General features: G+C 41.8%; 1 protein-coding gene across 14 annotated transcripts in view; it reads right to left on the bottom strand.

Annotated features, from left to right (window-relative positions):
- CREM (cAMP responsive element modulator) overlaps window positions 1–21,060 on the bottom strand; it is a 33,314-nt gene extending 12,254 nt beyond the window's left edge. The window contains exons 1-7 of one of the 14 annotated variants that reach the window (XM_027450483.3): window positions 20,873–21,060; window positions 16,594–16,700; window positions 15,839–15,962; window positions 12,496–12,609; window positions 8,142–8,288; window positions 4,146–4,237; window positions 3,863–4,005 (exon numbers count right to left, since the gene is read on the bottom strand). In XM_027450483.3, coding sequence (XP_027306284.1) covers window positions 3,863–4,005; window positions 4,146–4,237; window positions 8,142–8,288; window positions 12,496–12,609; window positions 15,839–15,962; window positions 16,594–16,634 — 661 coding nt within the window. In that variant the 5' untranslated portion in view covers window positions 16,635–16,700; window positions 20,873–21,060. Of the gene's footprint in view, window positions 1–3,862; window positions 4,006–4,145; window positions 4,238–8,141; window positions 8,289–12,495; window positions 12,610–15,838; window positions 15,963–16,593; window positions 16,701–20,872 lie in introns of those variants that run through there. The other 13 variants (XM_072033808.1, XM_027450482.3, XM_027450486.3 and 10 more) reach the window with 13 other exon arrangements.
- Between the last annotated feature and the right edge of the window lie 1,542 nt (window positions 21,061–22,602).

The following is a 22,602-nucleotide window of genomic DNA, read 5'->3' as shown; positions in this document are numbered from 1 at the left end:
GGCCTCCAAAGCAGGAAGCGCCCCATTTGGGGGCAGCTTAGAGGAAAGAGAAGTAAGAATAAATCATTGTCTCCTCTGTTGTTCATTAGGTCCAGGACAATAGCAGGTTCTCAGTAGCATGCGAGCTTCCCAGCAGAATGTCAGTACCTCCCAGGGAAGTGAAATTTACTCAAACACTGAACTCACACAGATTTAGCACCAAAAAAAAAAAAAAAAAAAAGGTGCTATACCATTATAAAGAATGTCCATACCATTAGAGTACCATGCTACATAAAGTCAGTTCAACTGTTCAGTTAGATCACAATTCAGTTCTTTTTAAATAACAGAGAATGTACTCCACTCTCTCTTCTATGAGATTGAATCTTACCCTAGTATGAACATGACACTCCTCCCACCCTATTCACTGCCCTAATCCCAACCACTGCACAGATACTTCTTGTGTTGGAGCTTTACTTGAAACTGTGCCTTCATAGAGTACTGGATTTTCCCAGACAACCCCTAGTTTTGTACATCATGCACGTGGATGCAGCTTCTCTTAGCTAGGACTGAAGGTGAAACTGCCACCACTCTCTGGGTATGATCAACACCTCTCATTCAAAAAGATCAGATCTTTCCCTCCCTCCCAAGACAGGGAAAAGCTGGTCTTCCCCAGCATATTTCCTAATCCTGTAATTGATAAAAATTGTTAAAAACCTTTCCTAAGACAGCAAGTAACCAAAACAGATGGCAAAAGAACGAGTTATTTTCATTTTCCCTGCACTATTCCAGAAAGAACATCATGATACACTTGTGCAAGAAGGAAAGAAGGAAGTTGATTCACAATCTCCATCTAAGCAAACAACTCGTGTGTTTAGACCACCATCACAGGTGAGGCAAACCAATTTTTTCAGTATTCAATAACCACTGTGACAGACCTACAGCCAGCAGAGTAGTTCTGTAGCAAATCCAGCTACATGGCTCATACAGAAAGACACCACCCTAGGAAAAAGTGTATATTCTTACAGAAAAATCACAAGGTGATGGATGTAAACCTACATTTCATCTAGCTGGTCATGCCTGTCAGTCCATCTGCTTCCACAGGCCAAAGCCAAGAACTCTAAGGAAAGGAAAATGGTATTTGGAAACCATGGCAACATATCATTTTGGCTGGTAAAAAGTAAGCAGAGAGCAGCCATCAGTGCTGATAACAGAACCAAGTAAATTTATCTTAAAACCAAGTATGTTATCAAGATCTTCCATAAATAATTATCATGTACCTACCGACACCAACATATAGCCTTAAACTATCTTTTCAGCTACTCTTAAGCTGCCTCTCCCATTCAGGAATAGAGAGAGAAATACAGAAAACCAAGGATTCAGCAAATTTCGTGACATATGGTATATTTTAAACCAGCCCACAGGAAAGATAGCTGGAGTGACACTACAAGGCCAGCGCTTCATTGCCATGGACACTACAAAAACCTTATAAACAAACTGCTGGCTGCCTACACAGGAGAACCCAGGCCACCAACACTGCTCAAGGAAAGAGAGGTACTCAGATACAGTGATAATAAGCAGATACAGAGAAATAAAGATAAAATAGATCTATGTAGTGACCTTCTGCACTACACCCAGCCAGAAGTCAGCACGGGAGATGTTCCAATCCCACACAGCCTTCCTGGGTTTAGGGGACCCCAGGCAGGCAGCAGCACAGCTGCTCAGAAATTCTGCACATTTGTCCTTTTTGGGCCTGCTGTCAGAACTAGAAGCAAACAGCCAAGCTCTCTTTGCTAAATTCCGAATTAAGACTCCATCTACTACAAGGAGATGACCATCCTTGCTACCACTTGGATTCAACCTCAGATGTAACTCTTCGGGCCAGCAGTAATTTTAAGGACAAAGGCTGTATTTTTTCCTAACGAGAAGTGGAGAGAACAGACTTCACTGCAGCAAAAGATATATGACATTTTAACTTGGAAATGTAAACTTAAAAACAAAAACATCTAATTAATAAATTGAGTAAGAAAGCAATTTCCAGGAAGACAAGGCTCTCAAAATGTATTTTTAAGCTTCAATCAGTAGGGTCTATGAAGACTGACATTGTGACATCCTGAAGCCAGGTCTCATTATGTCTGAAACTTATTAAATAAATATTTGTAGATTTAGTTATCTTAAATATACTGAAAAAAAAGCTACCAATAGAACTCACTGAAAGAAAAAGCAGCATGAAGCAGAATTCTTCTATGCTTGACCCATGCTAAAGCTAGGCTTAAATTTAGATAAATGAGATTTAATTAAATTTCTATAGACTCTGCTAATTCAAGCACATTGTTAGTGACGCTCTCTGCTCTTTGATTTTTCAAAAGTAAATGTTTGTTTGAACAAGAGACTGAGATTTTCATTATTCTTTTACACGCTTCCGTGCCATTATTATTTATGCAAACATTCAAACTAAAATATCCTTCCATTAAGACGTGAGAATGGTCTCCTGTAACCACAAGTCTGGTTTCACAGAAGAATTTATCACGAGTTGGGATTTCTTACTCATTTCTTAGAAATCCTTAAGGTTTGAAGGCTCATTACAGCATAGTATGGACACTACAGCACTTTCTTTTTTAGTCTTTAAACTGCGAATACTCTTCTGAAGCTAACACCACCACCACCACCCCAAGAAAAAATAATAATAATAATAATACAGATTCTGGACTACATAACTGTCATTTAGCATGACCAGAAGTCCATGGAAAAGAGCATTTCAAATGATGGACATCACAAAGCAGATTTTTATGTCTGCACCTTACAAGACGGTTAAGAAAAGCAGCTTAGGAACTCCAAGCAAAATTACTTTCTATGCAGAAGCACAGATTTTATATGCTCATTCTGCTTTCTCAGACTTGATAACAACTCAGTTGTACAAACTAAAAATAAATGAAGAATTCCAAGGGTGACTAGAACACTGCATGCACAAAGACATTTTATCTTCTTTTATATTCTACTGTTCGTGTTTTAATAAACTTCTTCTGTTCTCAAAGCAAAGTTTCAGAAAACAACATTCCTTTTGTGATTCTGCTGTCATTATATCCAATGGAAAATACCTGCATTTCAGCAGGTCTATGCATACAAAGACATTAAAAAATACCTGCAGGAATGAAACTTTATCAAATACATAATTAGAAAAAAAAAGTTATTAGAAAGGTATCCCTTAGATGAGATACGATTAAGCACAGAGAAGATATAGAGAGCAAGTTATGCAATGTTTTCAACACAAACACAGGAATTAAAAAAAAACTATGGAGAGTAGAACTGTGAAACTAACTTTTAGCCTGTGTTTGGATAAAGTACCAAATGTTGAAGACTACAATTTAATTTAATTCTGCAGTTAAGAGTGTTAATCATTGGCAATTTGAGAGATAATTTGTTTTAAAAATGAAAATTCAAAATTAATAAAGAATTTCATGCTCCACCCCTACATTTAAAAAAGGAACTCCTCACCAGTTGTCATTTTTCATGTAGCGTATAATACTAATACACATCAAATCACAGCAACATGAAACTGCAATGGTTTATAACACTGTACATGCACACAACACATAACCCAGTGCCAACATTTGTCATTTCATCTGAGCCTCACCTCCACATTTTTAATGCGTAGGAATTCTAGAAGAACTAAGCTTAGCAATCAACAAGCATTAAGAGAAGCAGACTAAAATGTCTGTTGTGCCCACGTTAGGAGAAATTAAATATAAAAATTTAGATTATTTAGAAATATAGAAGCTCTCATTCTTCTTCACCAAAACATCTCTACTTCATTACGGAACTTTTAGAAGAAAAAAAATGTTCCTATTTGTGTTCTGCAACGAAACACAGATCTTTGCAAACATACTGTATTGCCCTGAGCTAGTCTGATACAGGCTGGTTGGCATGGACATTGGAGAAATTCCAGGAGGCGCTCCTTCTTCCTCCGACTTTTCTTCTTCAATCTTCGGGACTGCAGGAGTATCTGAAGAGAGTTCATTCAAAATTTTTCTAAAGGAGAACAAAGATAGTTTCATATATTTGAAATTCCATATCCATGAGAAATTAAGTCACTGGCTTTTATCAGTCAGCTTTGCTGTTACATATAACCTGCCTTTAAAACCAGCAAAAACAAAACCAAAAGTCCTTACCGGTATGAAGGCCTTCTTGAAAGTATTTCCCTACGTTTTTGAGAATCAATTATCTCTTCTGATTCTGCAGACTCATCTGCAATCGATGCTACCTGTAATAGCAAAGTTTCTGAAATTTATAACTTCATTAAAAAAAAAGTAAAAAGATTATTCTTAAAAATTCCTTCCACGTTTGCATACAGGAAGTTTATGCACTTCTTAAAAAAATTACAAATCATGTGATCTTGGACTTCTCTTTCCACAACACATCACAAACTATGACGTTAGCAACGCACAGGCACTTAGCAGACATCTTCCATTTCGAAAAAATATAAATAGTAAATATAAATATAAAAAAATAAATAGTAAATATAAATATAAAAGTATCGAATATAGATTTCTTTAAATGTAAAAATATTGTACAATTAGCTTTTAAATTAAAATTAAACATTTAAAATGCAGAATACTGCATGGATGCACCTTAGATAACTGTATACAAGACAAAAACTTCTTCAAAACCACACCAAATCTATTTAGAAAATAAGTTTATTTAAATATACATTTATTAAATTACACTTATCATCACGTTCATAAATACAAATACACTGCTTAGCAATTTCATGAAACTTTTAGAAACTTTTCTGAAGTCCACAGTATCTATTTTATTTTCTCAGGACTTTATTAGCATTATTTTCACAGTTTCTTTTCTCTTAGAATTACCAAATACATGAAGACCTGGAGCTGAATCACACTCTTCACCAGCAAATATTACATTACACAGAACAGAATCCAATTACTGAACAAGAAAAACATGCAGATTTCTTGATTCTTGCAACTACTCAGAACTATTGGTGTATAAGATTTCCAAAACTGAAGCAGTATGGAAATGGTGGTGTGGAAAATGACCTTTTACATAAAGCCCATAACACAGTTGCAGACTAAATACTGTTCTAAACTAATGCTGAACAGGCACTCATGTCATTAAACAAGAGTGAAGTGACTAGAAGGCTCAAGTGTTCCACCTGGGTGGAGACTTCTCTACAGCTCAGGAAAGACCAGACAAACCTCGAGAAGTAATGTGGCTGCCAGGCCTCAGCGTTTGGTGCCTGAAAACAAAATCTGCATGACCAACAGAAAATGATTGCTTGGAAGGCTCAGGAAGTTCATGGACCTGTGTCACTCCATCTCAAACCTGTACAGCTGCACCTTGAAAGAACCACATGTTACTGCACAACGAGGGTTTCTCTCTACTTGTTAATTTTATTGCATTCCAATTTTGTAAAATAAAAATAAAATGTAGCCTCAATTTTGCTGGGTAGTAGATAGGAATGTTATTAAAACATTATGCATATCTAATTAAAACAGACCTGGAAATAATGAGAGGCACTTCTGCATGTCGACAAGCAGACAGCTCCAAACCAGGCTTCAGAGCTGACTGGGGAAACATGAGAGCTTCAAGATGTTTGTATTCGTTCTTTTGCAGGATGAACCAATGCTGACCAAAGAGATCTGAAAGGCATTTCCAGTGCCCTACGTGGATCGGCTCATGGATCAATCTTCAAGCCTTTAAAGGCACCATTATACAGCCAAGAGCCTGGGCAGCATAACTCAAAGAGAGCTTTCACTCCACGGGATAAAAATAAAAAAAAAATGGTTTGAGGGCAAACAGCAGGAAAACAAGAGTTTGGGGTCTTTACACATTCTCATTGCACTTACATGTAGAGTTACTAATGGCCACCCCTTCCTGATTGTGAAGACAACCAAGAAGTCAGGAACAGCAGCACTTTGATAAGATGGTAAGAAAATAACAAGGAAATGTAAGCGTTTTTATGTGGAAGAGGAAGTTTTCTACAAGAAGTGTCAGAAGTTCATCAGGATAGGAGAGAAAAACGTAATGTTTGTTTCTTCTAATAGCAAGCAGCCATGTCCACGAGGCTCACAGAAGGGAACCAGTGCCATTTCTCCTGGCCATCAGTCAGACTGCTCCAGCCTTAACACACTGTTCTGCATTTGAACAAATATAGCTCACAACAGCCATGAGCTCATGTTCCTCTGTCAATACCTGATGCATTACAGGGGAGAAGCAAGTAGCAAAGTCAAATAATCTGAATTGCAAGCCTTCCTACAAGTAAAACAACAATAACAGAACACAGAACACAATGCAGGTAAGTATTTTTTCATCCAGAAAGCAATACTGTTACAAGAAAAAAACATTAAATGCCTTCCAGCTTAAAGCTGCAGGTGTCTGAGGGAGAGGTCACACAGGCTTTAACGTCAGCCTTCAAGATATTTTTATTTATGTATTTTATTTATTTATTTAAGCAGACTGATACCATTTTCCAAGTCTCCCACTATCTGGCAGAAGCAGGACACTAAGTTAAAGCCAAGCAATCTGGAGGAAGTGCCAGGTGGCAGGATAAAGTGCTTAAGAAGATCACAGAAGAGCCTAGGCAACCTCTGTAATGCTGTACTGGAGTCCTTCACAGGGCTTTTTTCAAGCATCAAATCCTTCTGGGAGGGTCACATTATTCGCCATTAACATGCTCAAGTGAAAGCAAAGCAAAAGCCTGGAACTAACAAGTTAGTATTAACCAGGACACAGCTTTCCCATCTCTGTTCCTTCGGTAAAGAGAGCACAGGGTTGACTCAATACAACACAGTCGATCTCCACCCCCTAAGACGACACAGCAGCAGCTGTCAAGAGATTCTGGATAAATTCCTCCCCCTGAGCTCTGAAGCAAGGACTGTTTCTGTATGTATGCCCCAAGGACACCAGCTTAAAGAAGAGCAGTGACAGAATCTGGGAATGACTATAACATAATTATTTGATAAAGCTCACCCTTGCAAATTATAGTTAGAAAGAATTCCAAAAAAAAAAAAAAAAAAAAAAAAAAGAGTATTCATTTTTTTAATACCCCGATTTGCCTTCAAGTCTGACCAAACCCAAGCCTTTTGCCATCCACTGCACCTTCTCAAGAGCGACCTAGGATTTCCAAACTTTACCATGGCCCATCATCTACACCTACAAATAAACTACTGAGTACCTGGCTAAGGTTTTATTCTTGTTTTCTAGTCTCCAAGATAAATATACTTACATATGCCTTTTTATCTATTATACTTGAAAGCTACTAAAAAGTTTAAAAGCGGCTTCTCAAGAAGCCTGACAATACACTTGTCTTTTCCTTCCTATATTGCAAGGACTGCAGGTAAACAGTTCACATGTAGCTGTTATCTAGCCTTTCTTAGAGATTATCAGTTCTACTTGCAAGAACCAATTCAGCCTTCATTTTGCAATCAGTTTTTAAGAAATGCAGATCAAAGACACTCCTGCCTACAAGAAGAACACTAATGGGAGGCTTGCCTAGTCATTTGCAAAAGAGTGCAAAGTCATTCTCTCCAGTCTGTTTCACTACTTAAAAGCTCTGAAAACTCTCTAAGTATTTTGTACTGGTCCCTGTTTTCTAACATCAGCAGGTTTAAACGTGAAGACTTGCCAAATAAATATTTAGAGGCTGCCCTTATTTTTGCTCTTTACATTTACACACCCACAGAAAGCAATACCAGATGCTCTGACTGAGCCTGCTACACCAACAAGGAATCATTTGAAGCTATGTTTACTTCCACCACATCCAGATGCTCTCAGAAATACAGTACAAGAGACACTTGCAAATTTCCACTCGAATCAGGACGATCGCAGAGTTGAACGAAACGGAAGAACTGCAAGGTACGCTAAAACAAGGTCATGTTATTACACAAACTTGCTGTTGCAAAAGTTCAGGGTTCCAAGACACAATTTCTTAAGAAATAAACAGGAAGCATTAAGGAATCGCTACACAATGCTTGCAGAGCTGCTACTAGCTGGCTGCTTGCCACCGCCCTCCCCACCCCCACCTTCCTACAACTGCACGAGTAGATCTCCCAGCGCTGGCAGGAATGAAGAGAAGCTGAAGATGAGGGCAGGGGCACGAGTAATGAAGCACCAAATATTCATGAAAACAGAAGAATAAAAGAGCTAACCTGAACAGCTTGCATTTGTGGTGACTGAATGACTGAGGGCTGTGTGGCTTGAATGACACCCTGGACATGAACAGTTTGACCAGAAGGCAACTGCACAAGAGATACTGCTGGAGATCCTCTTCCAGCACTTGATGCAGCTACAGAAACCTGCAAAAGTTACAACCATCATGTTTAAGAAACACACCGCAAGATTTCAGTAAAGGCTTTTAGAAGCAATACTAAAACAACCTGGTTCTGATGCCGTACCCTGAACAGCTGAAGCAGGCGTGCTTATCTCACGTGCAAGTACACAAGTCTTCATAGGAAAAATGTGGTATATCTCCAAAAGGTGTGGAAAACCAAGCCCTACCAAACTCCAAGTCTTCATCTTTTTCCCCTTCCCCCCAGAGACTTCACATTTTCTTTTCAATCAAAAACAACCCCAAGCTATCACGGAGTAAATCTGCTGCCGCTAGCATGAAGGCTAGGAAGAAGCTCAAGAAACGTAACCAAATATACCAATATTCATTCAAGTGGTATGCTGCAGCAACAAGATACAGAGCAGAATGTTCTCAGTCCAAAAAATATCCACAATTGTTTTGTTTTTGCTTTGTTAAGCTGGAAGCTTAGCTTCAACTTTTGGTTTTCAGACAGATGTCTCAAGGGATGCGATAATAGGAAGGAAAAAAGTGTTCAACAAAGCAATGCATGGATTTGTAAATTGTTTTAGTTTAATAAATTCACTTTACGTATTTCACAGTATCAGGACAGAGTTGAAGTACTTTGATACAACTAAAATAAAGTACAGAAAAATCTTTAAACTTAGCAGAGCTGAAGAAAATGGTAGCCCCATTCTGTATAGGAAGACACCTGAGCCCTTTTTCTGATGACATTTCAGAGCACAAGCAGCTTTGCCCAGCCCCTGGCTCTCAATCACCTGTATTGATGCTGAACGTGCTAAGAGATAGTTAAGCATCCACAGACTAAGAAATAACTCAAGTTTTATTCTCTTACTGCTAAAATTGTCATCAGAAACAAATACTGAAGCAAAAGGGAAAACACTAAGACTGATCTCAAGCTCTTTGTGATGAAACATCCTGAAATTCAGAGTGAAAAGGAAAAAAACTACAACTTCATAAAATCATACGATAAAAATAGATGAGTCTTTTTGAAAGTAAACTGCATTGAAAAACTTAATTTCTAACTTCCGCGTGTGCAAGAATAAGCCCTGAGTCATATCTAAGATGCTGGTATCTTCCCTTTCCTATAGCTTGGTTCTCAGCCCAAGAAGGTAGCTGGTACGAGCAGTGGAGGTAAAAGCAGATGAGAGTGAGAAGAAATAACATGATTAATGTCAAATTTGAAAAAAAAAAAAAGAAAAGCATTTTGTATTTTTCTATATTCACACTGAAGATGTTTTTTGGGGGTTTTGTTGTTTTTAAATTCCTAATATTAAATGACATTTTATTTATGATCAGTAAGCCATTGCTCATCTGGGAATCATTCCTTAAGGCAAGAGAAAATGTTTATCTCCTATTAAGACATACTGCTATCAAGTAGAACAGATGTTGGCTCATATTATCTCAAAGAAGCAACGTTTCTAGCAAACAGACAGGAGCTTGTCCACATTCACTATGCAATTGCTCGATTGTTGTAGTAAACTGAAGAGATTTTCAGGAAATAAAACAATTGAGGACATTTTTAATCCCTAAATGCAAGCAGTCATTCCTTAAATGGCATTAAATGGCAACACGTAAATAGGATACACAAGCTCTCTTCCCTGCCTATAAACCAAATACAAACGCTATTATCAGAATACATATTTGAGATCTAGAACATTTTGAACGTCCTGATGATCATGGTCTATTTTCTGCCAGGCAAAGCTGACATCATCCCAAACCCCAGCTTCAAGGAAGGAGCATGGAGCAGTCTAAACATTTACAAAGCATGCTAACTTTTCAAAACATTACAAAGGCAATTTCACCAAACCTCTCAGTTTGCAGCGCTCACAGATAGCAGTAATCTGCTACAATTCTCTAGGGTATCAGGAAGAACATGCTGAGCACAAACACCACACTGCACTACATGCACAGTTGATTAGTTCCTGTGTTTGGTACACAATGGGTCAGGCACATATAAGCAGGAAGTAAGCCAGTATTCAGAATTAAGAAACACTGTAGTCATTTAGAAGCTACTTATTCATTCAGTCTAACCACACAAGGAGGGAAAAAATAATAGAAAAAAATCACTCAGTTAATACCCTTAGTCTAAAGTTGACAGTATCGCAGGATGAATTGTTTTGTTCCCGTTAATTCAGATAGGAGATTAAGTGGAGGTGGAGGGTGCAGGGGGAGGAGAGACAATAGTGTCTTTAAAGCTGGTTCAAAAACCAAAAGTGATTTGCTTGCTCATTTATATCTACTTTAAACATCTCAATTTGATGTGATCACGGCTGAGTTCCCACCAATTTCTGAAAGTTAGGCGGTGTTCACGTTCATGTTATTGCAGTCCCTACGAACTATACTTCGTAGTATAGTATTCTGTGACTATTTTGTCTTAGATTTGTTTTCCAGAACTATGACTTCATTTCTAACTTCATGTTTTGCATGTCTTCTACAAAGTTTTTAAACTGTAAGAATTATTTTGATTCACATTTCGCTTTGAATTGTTTCAAATTGAACAGTCCTGTGTTTGCCAAGATACTTTGGCCATTTGAAGCTATCACGCACACACACTGACTGACACAGCCCTGGCAAAAAAAAACATTACTTTCAGCCATCAGCAATGAGCAACGCTCCTTCTAACCCCATCACTCTGAGGGCTTTCTAACACAACGACCAAAACCAACCCCTGAGCAATTCAGCAACACCAAGAGGGAGCAGAAGATTAACACCCCAAGTACCTGATTAAACAGTGCAAGGGTTATGCCCCAGCGATTGCTAAGAGACTTTGGATGTTGCAATATCCTTTGATGATCGAGCCTCTTACGTGTGCAACAGTCGAGCCCAATAGCTTCAACAAATACCGACCACGTAATCTGTCATGGCAGCATGGGCCCGTACTCTGTATGTTTGGAAATCGAAGAGCTCCCTCTTGCAAAAAGAGGGAAACAAAAGAAGAGGCGCCCTCCCACTCCACCCCTCAAAAAAATAAACATGAATTATCTTCACACCGAGGTACGTGTTCATTCAGGAGTTCAGCTGCTTATCAGTTCTCTGACTTCAGGACCCACGGCTCACTGAACAGCTGTCCTGCGTACACACGCACTGTCACTGAAGCTCAGGTAACTTTCCCCTACAGAGTACTGCAGAGTTCACACTGACACTCAACCTTTCGTGCCTCAAACATGGCTAGTAGGATGTACACCTCGCACAGTTGAGCTTGATTTGTGTCTCAGCTGTAGAATTTAAAAGCTGCAAGGACTCCAGAAGTAATGAGAGGAGCGCTTCTGGAAAAGAACAAACCCTTTGTGGGTTCACCTACCAGAAGAGCACAGGACTTGTCACGCTCAGGCACCGCCTAGCCTTTACGAGGCAAAGCTGAAGACAGGGAACTTTTGGCCAATTGCACGGCCAACACCAAAAAGGCAAAAAGGAAACTCCTAGCTTTAAGGAAGTCAAGGTTTGACTGATCTCAGCCACTTGGCAACAGGATACCCTTGAAGAAGCACAAAACAGTGACAAAGCTGCAGGTTTGTAATGCTCTAACATCAATTTTCCTTAATGCCCTGGACTTGCACTTGGCAGGCTGGTTTTAAAGCCATATTCACACTGCGGAGAACTTCTATAGTGCTCAGTCTCCTGGGAGCAAGATTTAATGCAACATTTCATGCTGCGAGCCCAAAAGGCAAATGTCCTTGATGTGCTAAACCTGAGCAGTCCCGGCTCCCAACAGCTCTACACTGCCTGCATCAGAAAGGTCCCTCCTAATCCCTCTGACAGCAGTTTTCACATTGTAAATCCTGACCCATGCCTCGTTCAGGGCCAGCACTGTGAGGTCAACAGAAAACATTTCAGATCAAGGCAGTAAACACAGTCCTAATAATAGATGGAATATAACAAATGCAAAAACTGATTCAAAGAACTTATCCAGGATGCAGGATTAAAGAAAAAAAAAAAGTACTTTGTCAAAATTGAAAAAATGTTCTAAGTATATTGCTCTTATTTATTTATAGTTACACATAGTATATTTATGTAGCTGAGCACAGTACACCACAGAATGCTATACAGCCTCTAAAAATGCTGCAAAATGAACATTAATTTAAATAACAATGCACATGTAATTGTTCCAAATGTTATCATCAATATTACGAGAATATTTTAGTCCAAAATAACTTATTTTTCTAAGAGCAGCCCTATATGTACTAGCAGATCACCTGTGCATATGAGACAAAACCCACGGAGACATTTTCCACCTCACACCTCTGCTCTTCACTGAGGAAAAGGCATCGAGCTTCTCGTATGGGTGTTCTACACAGTTCAAACAGCTTCTAAAGACAACCAAAAGTTTTATAAATATTTTCTTACATAATTCTCTTGGTGGCTGGGACTTAGCATCTGTGGCTGAATTCCCTGCATACCTATCTTGATCTATATTAATTAATTTTATTATAAAAATATTCCTTTAAAGGCAGAAATTGTCAGTTTTACCTCAATGGATGAAAAATTTATCTCATTTTGCTATTTTCTGATTTGCTAATTTTTGCTTTTGCAGAAAAAAAACAGTTTTACTTTCATCACCAAAAATTGCAAGAGCATATAACAATATCTAGTACATAACATAAAAAAAAAAAAGCTCTTCTCTGTTGTCTCTGCTAATAAATTATGAGAGGTCCCCGTAGCACTGGAGATTATCGCACCACATCACAGTTCTCCAGCCAAACAGGATCACTGGCTTCAGAGGGAAGACACAAAAACAGTGCCTGCTCTTTTCATACGATCACCACACTGAATTCCATGGTCGGCCTTTATCATACTAGGTGCCAGGTGTTTCTCTAAAAAGCCTGAACTCCAGAGGAGGAAAATATACTCCTACACGGTTATATTCTTCAGCATTTTGCTCACCATTCCCTGGACAAAGTATTAATTCAACAAAAGGCCAAGGAAATTAATAACCATAAAATTGCACCTGAACACAATAAAACATTTTTTTTCCCCTCTTTGACAGAAGTCAAATACTGGTACAGGCCAACCAGAGAAGTTGTGGACTACCCATCCTTGGAGATATTCAAAACCCACCTTCACACAGTCCTGGGCAACCTGCTCTGGCTGACCCTGCTTGAGCAGGGCTATTGGTCTAGAGGTCCCTGCTTGCCTCAACCATCCTGGCATTCTTTGATAACATAGAGAGAACCACAAACTGAGTATTAAAAGATCATTTATCAAAATGATTTACTTCTGACTGAACAAAAACAAGGTTGAACAAATATCTGGTTGGAAAAAAAAAAAAAAAAAACGTCACACAGATGTCTGAAAAGCAACCCTCAAATTCAACAAGCAGACATTTTACCTCTTGGTAAGCACTAACTCATCCTACTTCCCTCACATTCCTGCACAACTTCAAGAAAATTACTAGGAAAGATAACTGGAAGTTGGAGCAAGCTATGTGTCAGTCACATTCAGTGGCTGCCTTCTCTTAACTACACTCCTTCAGAGGTAAAAGAGGGAGAAGGAGCTATCTGTGCCCTTCTGTCCCAAATTCACAGGTGCCAGAGCAGCAGCACAGCGATGAATCCCTCAGAAGCGCCCCATATTTTCCATCCCGCACCCAGCAGAAGCAGGTGGGGATGTTCCTCATCCCACAAAGTCCCTGCTTCCCCTCTCACCACGGCTCCCTAACCTTCACTGGGACAACCTCTCACCTGCAGAACATGCCAGGTGGGAATGTAAATTATGAGCGTCCTCCTCATCTTCGGCCAAACAAAGCTCCCTGCAAAACCAGGCCTTTCCCCCTTCTCGGCAATAAGCTCTCCTCCAGGGTCAGGCAGACCCACCGAAACACGGCGGCAACTGAGCCTCAGGGTGCCAAGGGGGTGGGCACAGCTTTCTAGCAGCTCAAGGCCAGCAGTGGGTGTCCCACAGGCCGAGGGGTGGCAGGAGGAGCACGATGGCCTGGCCTGGGCTGGCAGGACCCCCTCTGGTCAGTGGCCACCACCGGGGGCTCCAGGGGCTGCCTGCTGGAGGCCTCCCGGCTCCGCCATTTTCCTCAGCGGCGCCACGCTGCTGAAGCCGCTTTTCTGGAAGGCCCACACAGGGACATGGACTCCAGCTGGGAGCACCTCTGAGCTCTGCCCTGGCTCCTCCTTTTGGTCAGAAGGTCTAAGGAACACAGAGATGTACACTCCAGGCTATTCTCCTCATCAGTACTTCAAGAGTTACTGCTTTTAACTGAAAGACCTAGGGGCCCTGCCCAGTACGGCTGAACCTCATCAGTTACCACCACCCAGTACTGAAGTACCGGGACACCAGAAGACTATTGTATGAGCTAATGGTTTACATGTAAAATCTGTTAAGTTAAATGAATTTGAACCATCAAAGAAATGAATTTGAACCATCAAATTTGAACCACTGAATTTGAACCATCAAAGAAAGATGAAATGAAGGGGTGAAATCAGCATTAAAAAAAAAATAAAAAAAATGGTTTCATACTCCATTCAAGGAAAACAAAAAAACAAACAAACAAAAAAACAAAAACACAGGATTCCCAGGGATGTAGATATCAAAACTACAACCCAATACCATAGGTTAGAAAAGACAAACAAGGGTTCCACTTGGTGTCTGAAGACCCAGAAAAACCCAGTTGCATTCACTCTTGAAAATAAACCTATAATGTAAATCGAGTATCTAACATGCCACACACATGGCATGAAATAATGGAGCATCCCTCCCTTATAGTTCAGACAGAAATCTTACTAGCTTCTAACTTTTGATGTTGAAGAATTTCTCTAAAGTTGTTGTTTTTTTTTGTTTGTTTGTTTTTCTTTTTTAACTCAGTTCCTCTATTTCACAAAGCTGTTTTGAAGATTCTTCAAAGGGGTCTACACAACATCCTGAAGCTATAAATCTTAGCACTGGCAAGAACATTCTCTCAAGTGCTGAACCTTTCAGTGCTTATTTTCATGTTTGAGAATTGTTATTATGTCATTTTTATCCATTAACTGCCAAAGAAGTATCCAGGTACGATTACTATGTAGAACATGTACATTTTAGAAACCCAGATACTGTCATCACATGCACAGAGATTAAACAGAGCAAGCACAATTGTACTTGCAAGACTAAACAGAAGCTATAAAAAAAATGGAAGTAGGAAAGAGCAATGACTATTTTTATTCATTTTCACTTTTGTTTTGCAACACATCTTCAAGGCACACATTTCCGCTATTTGATCTTGCAGCCACCTCAATTCGTTAGGACTCTATCCTCATCTGCATAACAAATACATACGATCATCTGTGAAAAGTGTAAAGGATCCCTAATGATCATTCTGAAAAGACCAATTTCCTAGAAGTGTCACCTTTTAACAGACCTGACTGGCCTTTTGTTAAATGCAGCAGGTATGGTTTGTAGTATACGCTTGGTATTTTTCCTATTTAATCACAAGACTTACAGCATATGACAACACCATACAAGTTGGTAATTTCATCATCAACAATAAAAGAATCATAACATTTCTGAATGTCACTTTATTGATTCTTCTCATCTTTCCACATTTCAACTTACCTGAGGTACTGAGGAAATACGACTTTCGCCTGGCTGACTCTGATCATGAACAGCATCTCTGTCTGGCAGAGAATCCACTGTATTTTCATCTTGTTGCGATTCAACCATTTCCATGGTCATCTGTCTAAAAGTAAGTACACACATATATAAATTTTGCCGTATTAAGGTTTATCAGGCATCTAGGGAGAAGAGCCCTATGAGATTCTTCTATATTTGGAGCAGTAAGCTAACAACTAACAGTAAACACACAGATCTTTCTCAAACTTATCAGATTAATTGAAGTCCTTTCTTCCCACTGACTTATATTAAATGTTCATTCACATAGCCAGAAGCTACAAGACGTGTGCTTTGGAAAGCTGTGAGGAGGGGCAGTTCTAGAAATGGTTCTCAGGGGAGGAATGAGCAGAGCCCTGGGGTCCTGAGCAGAGCTGGCCATGGGTTGGCAAGCACTATGCTCCTTCAGAGCCCACCAGCACTGCTTGCAGCAGGTCCCTCGTGTCTCCCAGCAGCCACGTGCTGGCACAGCCCTCTAAAGGCTCTGCTGAGACTGACCCCAGTCTGGGATCTGTACTCCAACTATCTGTAAACTGCTTGGGGCTTAAGACCCTCAGCCATTCTTCTCATTCTGCAGGTTTTAAAATTAGGGCAAGTTTCAGAGAAGAATAAACAACTCCCTGACCCTCAACTTAAACTACAAGTTTAAACTGGATAGAGAAAGCTTCTAAATGTTATCTGCTGTATAGAAATGCAGTTACCTTACGGTTGCTTTTCCATATCTCTTGGCACTCTTAGTCATAACGGAAGATGTGTGTGTGTTAAAACAAGGTTCTCTTCGGCTCCCTCTCTCCTACCACTCTCTGCACTGAAGGTGTAACATGGAACAAGTGACAAGTCACAAGCATTGCCATGGCAACCGTGCAAGTCCCAACAGAACACAGGCGGGGTGCGGGGATACGGGACCTACAGAGCCCAGCGCGCCCCACAGACGCGCTCCCAACCGCGCGGTGCTGGGGAAGGAATTCAGCCCGCAGGAGGCAGTGACACCGCTAGGGGCTGTCAGAGGCAGAAAATTGAGTTCCTGCAGGCTCAGAGCAGCCGGGTTCAGGCACTGGAAGCAGGGCTCGGCGAGCCAGGCCGAGCGCCACCTCCAGCTGTCCCAGCTGGCTGCAAGCTAAGGGCGCTGCGTCCCACTCAGCTCCTTCTGGGGCAACACGGAATAGAGGCATGAAAACACTGCTTTACCTGTGTGCCAACCTGAGACCGTGCGGGTAGAGAGGGACCCAGTGAAATGACACAGAGCAGCAGATTTCACACCTGCATTCCTCTAATGGGGTCCTACTGGCCAGATTTAACAGCCTGCCTTGCCAGCAGGACCCCACAAGTTAAGCACTTATACCTGTCAGAGTATTCCTGCAAACAGAAGTTTTACGCTCTGTGCCAGCACCAATTCAGATCAAATTCATAATTGCTTTGAACATTCCTGCCTTCTCATAGTTATAGCTCATCAACTCTTTCACTAGGTACAAGCTAATTGAAAGGCCACTGAAATGCACCAAACCGGACAACCCTGGGGAAACTTTTCACCAAGGTTTCCACCATAATTTTTCAAAATCTTTATCTTATTACAGCATTTCATTTGTATATATGTATTCAATATAACAATAAAAAAGTAGAAAATGTATTTGTTCCTTAGTAAACTGGGAACATCCACAGAGCTTTCACGTTTGAATCTGTATCTGGTTCATCTACAAATACCTCCATAAGCTTCAGGAAAGCTCACCCACCAGGGCAGGTTAAATGATGACTATGTACGGGCACCACAGTCATTGCAACCTCTTCCTATACGACTACAGTCAGAATTAATTCACTTCATACAGGCCTTGAAGTATTTTGTTACCCAAAGCCGTATGTCACAGATAACCGACTGCTGAAAACACAAACAAAAAAGCAAACCTAAAAACCAACACGCACGTATTTTCATCCCACTGAAAACATTTCACAGAAAAGTTACCTGGCAAGAGCCAGACTTCATTTCATGAACAAACGGGTTTTATGTTCTAAATTGTAGCTTAATCCTTTACTGATTGCAGAACACTATCAAAAATGTTTTATTTTACTGCTTTTATTATCAGCGTCTCTTTCCCAAAGCTTTTCCAGCTGCTGCAGTCCAGCAACTGTTAGCTAATAGCTATGAAAACAGCATCAGCACAGCAGAAATTCCAATAAAAAGTTATTCCTAGTATTTTATAAAGTACAGTACAGTACAGGGAAAGGCCTGTTTTTAGATGATCTACATTAAATCAGAAGAACAACAGCAAGCATTATATACGTCAGTGAAATGCTGAACATAATTAAGACATGGCATACATGAAAACTCAAGAATTGAAATATATTTTCCACCTATGACTGCGTATATTCTGAGTCAACAAAGACGATTACTTATTTTAAATCTTTAGCAAAGAAGAATAAAAACTGGAGATTTTTATGCTGCTTTTCTTTCTTATTTTTTTTGACAGCCACTGAATTCAAGTTTACCCTAGAAAGACACTACTTCTAGGTAAACTAAAACCCACTGCTTTTTGAAAATATGGCTGCATGTTGGAAAACTGGGTCTTGAGTAACTATGCTGCAGAAATTCCCCATCCCAATTACAAAGGTCTAACTGCAGTCTACAAAACCAAAACAACCACAACAAATACATAGCTACTTTTAAAATATTTAGGTTGGCATGAAACTTCTATGTGAAGGCTAACTGAAGATACAGTGTAGCCTATCAATATCATAATTCATACACGTTACAAGATTAAGAACCTTCCGTAAACATAACCATAGGAATTATTAAACTCACAGGCAAAGGTCACTTGCAGCCACTGGCACCCACGGTGCCATGGTACAGCCACATCACCTTACGTGCGCTCGCACACAGCTCAAGACTGTGCATGCTGCGAAACTTCTGAATTTCACAGTCTGGTCCAGGTATCACTGTCTTTAGAGCATTTTCATCAACTCTCAGATTTATACAGCCTGAGCCATACAGGCTGTTTATTTCCTGTATTATCTCATATATCACTTCAGCATGAACACTGAAGTAATTCAATAAATATGAAGAATAAAATGGAGTAGGTCAAAACAATGTTTTTCTAAAACATCAGTTGTAAGAAAGTTGAGATAATTTCTCTCACATCTCATAATTACTCCACACTAAAATAAAATTCTGAAAGATTGTTTTCCTTTTAAGATTCAAAGAAAAAAAAAATGTTGTCAACCACTTAAAATCCTTTGTATAGGTGTATCAGTATTAGTACACATTACACTACAACTTTAATTAAAGTCTGTCCTATCTATAATATTGTAACCTTCCTCCTGTTTCAAATTAAAATCAATCAAACAATTAGCTTTAAGGGATATAGTCCTAACCTCCATCTAAAATGACATGTTTTTCTTCATTGTATGATTAATGACATACAAGCTTTAGTCCTATATTCACTATTAAGACAATCATTTCCTACATATTCTACCTTGGTTGTTTACAATGACTGGACAGTAATTTTAAATATTGGTCTGGATTTTTAATTTAATAAACAAGATATACCCCTCCCACTAAAAAAAAAAAAAAAAAAAAAGGTTGGGGGGTTGGGGGGGGGGGGGGGACGGCTTTCCCTAACGTAAGCAAAGACAGCTCGTTTTCCCTACAAGCAAATCTTCAGGATCTGGCAGGAAGCTTAACTGTTACCTAGTTAATAACATCTTAATACCTATTAATGTATGTATCTACCATAGTTACTGAGACCTAGGTACAGTAGCTCAGGAGCAGGTAAACACTGATTAAGATGATGAAGATGCACATAAAACATACCAAAAGCTTCTTCAGCTGCTAACAGCAGCATCACCAATGGGACAAAACTGACAGCGTGAGCTCAAGGGAACAGCAGACAACTGGAGGTCATTGACATCTGTAGGTAATGCCTTCAGTACCTATAGGTGGCATTTTCTAGTATATTTTGTCCACAGGTAAAAGGACAAGGGTAATATCTTTAATGATATAATTTTCTGTGATAAAGATCACAAAAAAAAATCATTTTCCTAGCAGTAGTGCTATTTGTTTTAGAAGCACACCAGTGAATATCAATATGAAGATTTGTTGATGAAATGCCCCTGCACCAGCAGATCGGCGTATGCTTGCAGGCATGACTTTCTCATTAAACACCCAGAGACGTTTTCAAGGTAACTTCTTTATTTCCACAACACTTCGTACACGGGCGGCTGTTCACAGAGCTGCCTCACGACAAAGGAAGAGGCTCAGAAATATGTTTCAACCCCAGCTCCACGCATCCCTTTGAAGGCTTTTACTCCCGGGGTTAGTTACTAGAAAGCGCGTGCACTCACACAGGCCTATCTCACGCTTACTGGCGGCTAATTTGGGATGAAAAGCTCGTTTTTTTGGCAGGAGGGCGCTGCCCTGCGCCCCGCTGTGCTGCCGTGAGCAGCGCAGCACCCAGGCCGCGCTCAGTGCTGCTCCCCCACCGCCTCGCTTCCTTATAGCTTTACCCTTCCCCACCCTCCTCTTCCTCACCAGGCCCCTCTCAGGAGCCACCGCACCCCCAACGACCCCACTACAGCGCTGAGCCCCCCTGAGGGCCGTGCCAGCACCGGGGGCCGTTTAACCGCTGCGAACCCCGGGGGAAGCGGCCACAACCCCCCCGCTCATCCCCTTCTCCTCAGGGACAGCACCGCTGCCCCCCCCCCTCCCCCCCCCAAAACCCCATCCCCTCACCCCCCCCCCGCCCGGCCCAGCCACAGCGCTCGGGCGCGGCCCTCGGAGCGCGCTCCCGACGAGAACGCGCCGCCCCCGCCCCCCCCCGCGGCGCGCGCTCCCGACAGCGCAGCGCCCCTCTCTGCCCTCCCCCGCCCGCCGCGCGCGCCGCCGCCGCTGCCCCGCGCGCGCGCGCGGCCCCGCTGCGGGGGGAGGGAGGGAGGGCGCGTGGGGGGTGGCGGGCTGCGCGCACCCGTGTCCCCGCCCCCTCCCGCACTCACCCGGCGCCCTGTGCGCGCTGCCCCCGTCACAGGGGGGTGGGGGTGGAGGGGGATTGGGCCGGGCGGAGCCGCGCGTCGGCCTCACGTCAGCGCTGATGCAGCCGCGCCGCCGCGGGGGCGCTGAGGAAATGGCGTCCGCGGCGACTCCCAGCGCCGCCGGCCGCCGAAGGGGGCGGGGCCCGGCTGCGGGCGGCGCCGCCGAGTGGCCGAAGGGCTCCCCAACGGCAGGCGGCGTGGCCAATCGGCGCCGCGGGGCCGCGGGAGGCGCCGCTGATTGGCCGAGGGGCGGGACGAGGCTCCGGGGGGCGGGGCTTGTTGGGGGTTGGGGGGGGGCGGGTTGTAACGCCCGGGCGGGCCCGGCTCGGGGAGCGGGGCTGAGGCGGGGGGCGCGGGGCAGCCCCGGCTCGTTAAAATCACCTCGGCCGCTGTGGGGTGTGCCCCCTCCTGCCGGTTGTTTCTCTGTGAGAAGCCGCGCGGGGGAGAGTAGAGCTGGCGTTGTTTGTCCGTGGCTCGCTGTGGTGGGGGAACGGGAGTTTGTCCCCTTCATGGTGTGAGGAGGACTGAGGGCTGATTTCACTGCCTTGTCAGAAATAAAGAGCCTCAATCTGTGACTCCGTGAGGGGGGCAGCGCGTTTATCTACACGGGCTTTGCCTCTCAACGCTCGCTTTGTTCACGCGTCCCACAGAGGCTGTTTCACACCCAGCGCCAGCAGCACACGATCGATAACCCGTTAGGAACAAACTTCTGGTGCCCATCCCTCAGACACCTGCTTTACTAGATCCCCCTGAAAATATTTTACAGAATAATAACATGATCAAATGAGCAGGCAAGCATTAAAATACTGAGAGTAACCGCGATGGTGCCTTTGGAAGTAATCCTGTCCCTGTCTGGTATATTCCAGCAGTCAGAATCAGCCGCTGTGATGCTAGTAACACCTCCAAAGTACTCTTAAAGGTGGAAATCTGATGACAAGCAGGACGAAATGTTGGGAGAATGTGTGAAAGAGTGGAAACCAAGGGAGTGAGCTGTTTATAAACAAACTGCACATTTCCACAGAACTCTGGTGGTGTGAATTTGGAAAAGCAGTTGTTTTCTATTGATTTTCAAGTAGGTCTTTAGCAGCTTTTAAATGCTTACCTAATAACTTATTGCTATTTGTTTTATTAAAAGCACTTATTGCTTTTTTATCTAGTTTAGTGAAGTATATTAATCTGTGTGCTAGGTTAAAGGTTGGACTTGATGACCTCAGAAGTTTCTTCTGAGCTAAGTGATTCTGTGATATTATCTAAATGAGAAATCGAAAATTTAACTTCCAGCCTGAGAAACATCTGGTCAGAGGAATGAGAGAACTGCCAAAGGGATTTAGTCTTTAGGGATGTAAAGATGATTAACCAGCTGCAGCTCTTGAATACTTGACATGGCTTACTGAGGCCAGTAAAGTTCTGCCTGGGTTTAGTCTGGCCACAGGGTCAGAGGGCTGGAAGTGGAAGGTAAAAAACAGGAAACATTGCGTTTTTACTGTGGCAAGGCTGGGGCAGTGTATTTGTCAGCTGAGGCAAGAACAGTCTTTGCTACAAAAGTGCATCACTGCAGCTAGAATCATCCTAAAATTGTTCTAAGTGGGATCAGTCCCTGACATGCACCAATTTAATTTTGAAGGCTAAAACCAAAAGCAATAAATAAGAAGACTACACAGGACAGGATTATTTATGGTTGTCATAATTTACAC

Source organism: Anas platyrhynchos, chromosome 2, assembly GCF_047663525.1.
Source record: "Anas platyrhynchos isolate ZD024472 breed Pekin duck chromosome 2, IASCAAS_PekinDuck_T2T, whole genome shotgun sequence".
NCBI classification, from domain to species: domain Eukaryota; kingdom Metazoa; phylum Chordata; class Aves; order Anseriformes; family Anatidae; genus Anas; species Anas platyrhynchos.
The sequence above is the reverse complement of the archived record's forward strand: the minus strand, read 5'-3'. Positions and strand labels throughout refer to the sequence as shown.